Source organism: Corythoichthys intestinalis, chromosome 14 (genome assembly GCF_030265065.1).
Source record: "Corythoichthys intestinalis isolate RoL2023-P3 chromosome 14, ASM3026506v1, whole genome shotgun sequence".
Taxonomy (NCBI): domain Eukaryota; kingdom Metazoa; phylum Chordata; class Actinopteri; order Syngnathiformes; family Syngnathidae; genus Corythoichthys; species Corythoichthys intestinalis.
This window is the reverse complement of record NC_080408.1, coordinates 41,342,188-41,350,666: the sequence shown is the minus strand read 5'-3', so window position 1 is coordinate 41,350,666 and position 8,479 is coordinate 41,342,188. Positions and strand designations below refer to the sequence as shown.

Sequence of the window (8,479 nt, the reverse complement as noted above, 5' to 3'; positions counted from 1 at the left end):
ATGGGTTTTGGGAGTGAGTTCCAGAGTGAGGGAGCAGCAGCAGCGAAGGCTCGGTCCTCCAAGGTTCGGAGCTTAGTGCGAGTGATGGGTGTGAGGAGATTAGAGTCGGCAGAACCTAGGCGGCGGGAGGGACAGTGCTGTTGTAGAAGGTCAGTGAGGTAGGAAGGGGCCAGGTTATGGAGGGACTTGTAGGTGGGGAGGAGGAGTTTTTACTGAATCCGGTATGAGACTGGAAGCCAGTGAAGCTGTTGGAGGATGGGGGTGATGTGCTCTCTGGAGCGGGTGTGGGTGAGGAGGCGGGCGGCAGAGTTCTGGACGTATTGGAGCTTTTGGAGATGAGAAGATGGAAGATTTACTCTTTTGAATGTTTTTTTTTTTCAAATTTTTCCTTGTTTGAATGGATTACTTATCATCTAACATATCGGAGAAAATGCGACAGTAAAAAAAGAACAAAAAACAATTAAGCGATAGTTATGAGGTAGATATTCACAACTTTTTTACAGATGCCATTTTTTTAATTGTGACGTCATTTGTTTAAAAGTTTACAATATGCGAGTGAATGCTTTTTTAAAGTCGTTTTTTTTTTAAAACAAAAAAGTAGACATCAATTAAGGATTCTAAGCTATAAATGACAGACATTTTGAATAATAAATAGAATTAATTACTTTCGTTTTAGGGCTGGGTTGAAACAAAAGCGGTTGCGCGACGTCTGTAAACGGGGGTTTCCAGGGTAAAACGGACGAATTACAAACAGTTTGGGGGCTTAATGCGCCATGAAACTGCTATGGCAGCATATAGACCTATTGTTCTATCAAGTACAACAGTTGCTTTGGCTTAAAATACAGCAGTTTATTTTAAAGAGGGGTGCAAGAGCAGAAACTGATTTCTCAGCCTTGACTGTGTTTTCCGCCCTATACATATTTTACAATTTTTTTCAGAAGTGTCCTTTCTTTCAGATATCGTCTATATATTTGACCCGCAATACACTTTCTTAAAGTATTCATGTCTACAGCAATGTTTTTATAGATGAGCTACTGCCTCTCAAAAAGCTTTTCCTGATATTCAATTCATAGCATGAACGCAGGTTTAGTATTTCCCTGTCTTCTTACTTGAGTAACAAAATACAAGTAAGCATCCACAATGCAATGTCCTGTCTTCCATATTTTTTGTTATGAGTACATGAATATAGAACAACAATATTTTTGCTTGGCAGTCAAAAATCATCCTGTCAGTGACTGAACTATAATAAGAAGTGATGCTTGCTTTAGGGGTAAATGGGTTTTTCCAATGTGTGTTGACACACTGACATACACTTGCAAAGGAAAATATTCATTCTGAGTTCATGAATTGTTTTTTTCCATTTCCTGCAAAAAGAAAAAATGCTGACCCTGTTCTTACAATCTTGCTTTTGAGAATAGATGGCCTTATAGGTACTTTTTTAAAAGAGTTGTTACTTTCGCTTTCAGTCGCAAGTTACCAACATATCCTGTTCTGAAAATATGACTTTGATGGACATTTTCTAAGTTTCACTTTTATAATTTGTAAAAGTGTAAAAAAAAAAAAAAATCTGTATTTCCAGGAAAGAGATGAAATTACTGTTCACAGACATTTTTACATAACAGTACTGTTTTAGGCAATCTATTCAAAAACTGTATACCCCCAAACTTTGACACTTGATTTGATACAAATAAAATAACCTAACCTTTTGACTTGGTGAGTCTGGGAGAAAATGATCACTTTTAGTCCACTCACGGTTTAAATGAATTGAACGTTTGTCCTTGTCAATGAGCGGCATTTAATTAAATACCATGAAATTTAAATAAATAGATCAGCTTTAGAGTGTTATAAGGGGGCCACAACTACTAGAGTGTATTTGTTTTAAAGATATATATTTTTTAAAAACATATGATCGTAATAAAAAGTCTACATAAAAGTATAACCTACACGACTTAAAATTTGATGTCCATGTATGTGGATGCCAGGTCTTTATCAGGACAAGTTTTTTTTTTTTTTTTTTTTTACCAAAAATTTGAAAAATTCACTTGGCCCATAAAGGGTTAAGCAGTGTTGTTTGACACATTGTATGATACGTATTTTCAATATTTTGAGAATGTTACCTAATCATAACCTTATATTTGAGTAGTTAATGTTTGTGTTTAACAAAAAAAAAGAAAAAAAAAAGATGCATCACTGTTTCTTGGTAAAAATTTCTGCTCCGAAATTCCGGTTTAGAGAAAACATCATGAGTTGCAGTTGAAGTTAGCAGTGTGTTGACAAAGTTAAAACTGCAAAATCAAGCCAGAGGAACCTAGGAATCGCCAAAAATGGATTCACCACGACGTAGATGAGATTGTATGATTGTTCTTATCACTTGGTTGATCATTCATGGACAAAATTATAACAACCTGTCAGCCTGTGTTGGCGTGAGGTATTGATTGATACGCCGGCCACTTGAGTAACCAAAATGAGGTGAAATTACAAATTATATTACATTTGCCGAATGCAGAAGGGCTGACACGGATTTTGTTGTTACAAGGAAATACTACAAGGTATGTACATATAAATAAAAAATAGTGTGTCATTCTTTTTTATTGCAGATATTGATCGCAATAAAACATTTGGACAACATGATTCCATTTCTTGTTTTATTTAAAATGATTTGTGCATGTGCAAAACAGGTCAATAAATCACAATTTATAAAATTATTGGAAAAATAGCATACGAGATTGTGATATCAGACAGCAGAGCTCCTGAGCCTTGCCAAACTTTCACTCGACATTGAGGCCTCCAGACAGGCTTTCTCTCGCTGTCCTCGGTAATTCCAGCTCCAATAGCGTATCTAACAGTTGCTGCAGTTAAAAAGCTCGTTGGATCTCGGGATCAAGCTGACAGTCCGCCGCGAGGCGAGCCACGGCCTCCAGCCCCTGCCTCTCGGCCGCCCCCGGGTAGAACAACGTAGTCTCAATATAACTCCATCAACATACAGTAAACGTTGCAATGAGGCACATCAACTATCTTCCCTTGCCTAACAGTGTTTTCCACCTGTAAACAAACGAACAAAAAACTTGTCACACTTCGATTTATAGGTTGGCATAATTGTGCCATCTACACGTACTGCATAGCAACAGGCTAGCAGCAGATATGGTAGCGACAGTAAATAATATTAAAGATCATCATAATTACAATCATCATCGTAATAACAATATGAAAGGCAACAAGTTGTTTCATGCGCAAGATTTTAGCTTTAGTATTTTTTAAGCACCGGACACATGAAAATGCAGGGATAGGAAGAACGTACCTTCCATAACACAGTGGCAACCTGGCAACAAAAACACGGTCTTTGTGGTGGCACCAGCATGGTTCCACATCTGCCTTCATGGACATGTTGCCCTCCCCTGTCGTGATGATGACAGATGGATGCGATATTTCCAAATTGTCTTTTTTAAGGGATTTTGATGAGTAATGTTACTTTAGCTCCGCTGTTGTTTTGGATGGAGAAATTCTAAAACAGAAGTTGCTTGCAGACATAAGGAAGTAAAGTGGAAGTACCCCGGAAACTTGTCTATAGGATCCTACAGGTCACTGCTGCTACACAGAAAGGCCCAAGATACAATCAATCAAGATATCAAAACTGGTAACAATAGCTCTCTTTGGACTAATTTATGCATTTGTATCTGTAGAGTCTGAAGGTCAACACATAAGTTATGCAACACGTGTTTTATGAAGTGCATTGCTGATCAAATTAATCACAATTGATTCATCTACTCAAGTATATTGACAATGTTTTTGTCGTACATTCACTTCCATTCCCCTTACAGTATTTTCACCACTGTTTTACAGACAAGCGCTTGCAGCAGCACTAATTGTAGCTGTAAGGTGGACATTCCTCTGGGCTCGGCTTAAAGCCCTGTGTTTCTTCTGGGGTTGCTAGTGAATGTCACAGCCATGCGAGCTTTCATGTGACAGACGACCTGGACAGACACTCACATCTATATTTTCAACCTGGTTTTAGCGGATTCTGCCCTGATCTTGGGCATTCCTTTTAGGATTTACCAATCTTTCTTCTGCTTGGAGAAGACTATTGTGTACCTTTCTTATTTATACCCATTACATCAAAATGTTTGCATAGGGACGGTAGGGACATAACACTACAAACTTTTCAGGATGCTCAAATTGTCCCCACCAACTTTTAAGCAACCTTATTTACATTATATAATGACTTGAGTTACAGCGGCCTCCATAATTATTGGCACCCCTGGTTAAGATGTGTTTTTTAGCTTCTAATATATACATTTTTTTATTTAAATAATATGGGACCTTAATGGAAAAAAAGAGACAAATCCAACCTTCAATACAAGTGCATTTATTCAGTGGGGAAAAAAATCCCACATAAAGAAATAATTATTTGACATCAAATAATGTGTGTCACAATTATTAGCACCCCTGGTGTTAATACTTTGTACAACCCCCTTTTGCCAACAAAACAAGGTCTGGGGACTGAGATGGCCATGGGAGGAGCTTGATTTTGTGTCTGGTGAACCATTTCTGTGTAGATTTGGCCATATGTTTAGGGTCATTGTCTTGCTGAAAGACCCAGTGACGACCCATCTTCAGCTTTCGGGCAGAGGGCAACAGATTTTGATTTAAAATGTCCTGGTATTTTAAAGCATTCATGATCCCATGCACCCTAACAAGGTTCCCAGGGCCTTTGGAAGCGAAACAGCCCCACAGCATGCCTGACCCACCCTCATACTTCACAGTGGGTATGAGGTGCTTTTCAGCATGCGCATCTTTCGTGGCACGCCAGACCCACTTAGAGTGTTTGGTTCCAAAAAGCTCAATCTTGGTCTCATCTGACCAAAGCACACGGTCCCAGTTGAAGCCTGGGACAATGACCCTAAACATATGGCCAAATCTACACAGAAATGGTTCACCAGACACAAAATCAAGCTCCTCCCATGGCCATCTCAGTCCCCAGACCTTGTTTTGTTGGCAAAAGGGGGTTGTACAAAGTATTAACACCATGGGTGCTAATAATTGTGACACACATTATTTGATGTCAAATAATTATTTCTTTATGTGGGATTTTTCCCCCCACTGAATAAATGCACTTGTATTGAAGGTTGGATTTTTCTCTTTTTTTCTATTAAGGTCCATATTATTTGAATAAAAAAAATATTAGAAGCTAAAAAACACATTAACCAGGGGTGTCAATAATTATGGAGGGCACTGTATATAGGGAATCTAAGATTGTCTCCCTTTATAATGTAGGGATACAATTGATCCCACCATTATTAAGTGAATTATTTTTCTTATGTTTAGACTTACATTTACCCCTTTTAACTTGCGGAATGTGCCAGTCCATTTTTCCCCTCAAATGCTTGTTTGATTGGCTGATGACTTGACCCCGAAACACACACACACGCACTCACAGCCCCATGCCGCCTCCTCCGCTCCCTTCGAAAAGGAGGGATATTAGAAGGTTTTCTTTTCTGCCAGCAGCAGTTGCAGCCACTGTAATTCATGTAAAAAGACCTTAATGTTGTGGAGGTGGGGGAAAAAAACACTAATTTTGCTACTGAAAGTCCGACCCTTATCAGCATTAGCATAACATTAAACTGTGTGAATTTGCTAACCTGCAAAACTTGAGTTGGGAGCTGCTTAGAGAGAAGTGTCCTCCTGAATGTATTTTCTACTGTTAACGTTAATTTAACTGTGAGTAATGTAGTGACCCAAGGTTTATCCCTTTCTCCTCAATTTTCATTTTTATTTTATTTATGTGGTTCTAAACCCGCCCAAAAGAGCTTTAATTTTTTGTTGAGTTTGGCTGTGTTTGTGGACAAAAGCAGTAGTGTTTTACCTGAAGGAAGGCTGAATTTTTGTTTATTTTTGTTATTCCTGGATTAAGATTTTTTTTTTCAATTATATTATATTTAATTTATATATTTATATATTATATGTATGTTATATTAATTTTTCAACAATGTTGAGTGATCTCAAGACAAATGTTTATTTTTTTTTCATTCCTGGATAGTTAAGAGATTGTTAAAAAGTTTGTATTTATTGTGTATTTTTAATATAATTTGAGTTATGTTCAAATCTAAATTAAAATTGAAAAATAAATTTGCTAATTTAATTCAGACATTTATTCTGGAAATTTTCAAACTGATTCTTTAGTAGTTTTTGAAAACAAAGATTTGAATGAATCAGTGTATCACTTGAACCAATACATATGAAAGTTAGTATAAATCAATACAGATGTATTTTGCATTGATTATTAATTAGGTTAATATTAGTGAGAAATATAGCCCTGACCCCCATTCACCCGATCTGTTTGGTCTTATTAATGTCCCGTCCCCAGCAAAAAGTGTACATACAGGTTATGCTCAGTTTTGTCAGTAACGCGTTAGTTAGTAACGCGTTACTGTAATCTGATTACTTTTTACAGTAACGAGTAATCTAACGCGTTCATTTTTCTACACCAGTAATCTGATTAAAGTTAGTTTCCTTAGTGTCTCTGCATCACTATTTTATCATTGCCTCATAACGTATGTAGAATGAAGAATATTGTAGTCATGTACGTAGAGCATTTTGAATAGAAAATGCTAAAATAAAAGGTTCCCGGTACGTGTTTCCATGACAACCTCTTAGCTATTTCCTGTTTTGGTCTTGCGTCACGTGTTGTGGGACTGAGGCGGGTGGGCATTTGCGCCGAGTGTTGAGACGTTGCGAGGGAATGTTGATCTGTGGATATCCATGAATGAAGGTGAGTATTTTTCCTTCATTTTGGAGAGTATCAGCAAAAGGTTGGACCCCCTACATGCGCAGCCGTTTCGTAGCTTTGCCGTAGCAACGACGGGCAGTCATCGCTCCAAGTTGGCAAGCTTTGTTTACATCATATGCGTGTTCAACATTTATGCCGTGAGGTGATGTGTTTGTTTAGCATCTGTGGGATGTGTTGTAAGTCTGATTGAGTGTAAAGTGCTTAGTTGCCGCCACGTTTTGTGGCCAAATTGACCGCGTGTGTGTTGAGAGGAGTACTTCCGGGTTGTTAATGTGCACGGCTGCACGCGCCCGCCACCACGTTTGTGTTTATTGCACTGTACAATCCACTTATGTGTTGTTGATTATTGTGCCGTCAGTTTGCATTGTTTTACATTGGCACTGATATGCTGTTAACCATAACCCGAAATTCAGAAGTTTTGACATGAGGCTTGATCTTAGAGTTAGCGGGGTTTAGTTGGTCCGTGGAGTTGATTTCAACAAATTCCAAGCAGTTTGTCAGATATTTGTTAGTTTCAGGGCTCCTGAGTGGCTAAGCTAGCGCGAAATTCTGATATTCCCCTTTAAATTCAATCATCGGAAAGTCAATTACATGTGATGACATTTTTCTGTTGTCATTCTTATGTTGAGGCAGCAAAGGGAGAACAATGGGTAAAAAGTAACTGATAGATTACTTTTAAAGTAACTCAGTTACTTTGATGAAGTAACCAGTAAAGTAACTAGATTACTTTTTTGAGGCGTAATCAGTAATCGGTAATTAAATTACTTTTTCAAGTAATCTGTGACAAGACTGGTATGCTGTTATATCGTCCCTACCAATGTTGAGACCAAACCTACGCCCTTGCTCTACAGCCATCAGTGTTATCCGCTACATCGCTGTAAGGTTCCCATTGCAGGTGAGGTCATGGAGGAGGAAGAAAAAGATGGGGTTGGCTGTTTGTTTACTCATTTGGGGCTATCTAGTGATAATGGCCACTGTATTCTAAAAGGAGAATTATCCTCTATGGACGTGCTTTGAACGATGTAAAGATTACCCCTGTCATATCAACTTTGTCACCATGCTGGTATTTTCTGGCTTCTTCGCTCTCTTAAAGACTCTCCTATTTTGCTCAAGTCAGATTATTATGTTAAAGGGAGCTGGCGAGTCACCGTCACTGCAAAGAAGCACCGTTGGCATAGTAACACCAAACATGGTCGTGTTCATTGGCAGCTACATGCCAATCTCTGTTAGCTTTCTTGTGAACTATTTTCTATCCTACATCTGCAAACTGCAAGTCAGTTTACCTCACTGCTCATGCGTTTATACGTGTCGCTGAGTGAATTTCATCAACAAACTGCTTCTTACATTCAATTAGCTATTACTTCCTGTTGAAAAAGTAGTATTGTATATTTTCTAAGTCAGTGGAGTAAGTAGAAATAGAAATGGTTTTATTTATTTATTGCTGGATTGTCCTTTTTTTGTGATTAATATAAACACAGATATTATATATTTTTTAAGAGGTTTATAAAATAAGAGGTTAGCAGTCAATGCACAGGCCCAAAGGGATGCTGCTGTTTGATATTACTGCATCCAGGCCTAATGTGCTCAGAGAGCATCTAGCTCCCTCTTGTGATGAAAAAAGTAACTGCATAATCCTCAAAATATGATGCCTCCAGAATGAAGTTTGTTTTTGCCCTTGAGACAAGATACAATCAT

At 38.0% G+C, this 8,479-nt stretch overlaps 1 protein-coding gene across 1 annotated transcript; it reads left to right on the top strand.

The window, feature by feature from the left end:
• gpr35b (G-protein coupled receptor 35 b) lies at nucleotides 1-8,163 on the top strand. Its single transcript, XM_057856513.1, is given in 6 exon segments — nucleotides 1-149; nucleotides 3,906-4,079; nucleotides 4,081-4,119; nucleotides 6,380-6,405; nucleotides 7,636-8,024; nucleotides 8,026-8,163. Coding segments are annotated over 6 exon segments (915 nt in total).
• The last annotated feature ends 316 nt before the right edge of the window (nucleotides 8,164-8,479 follow it).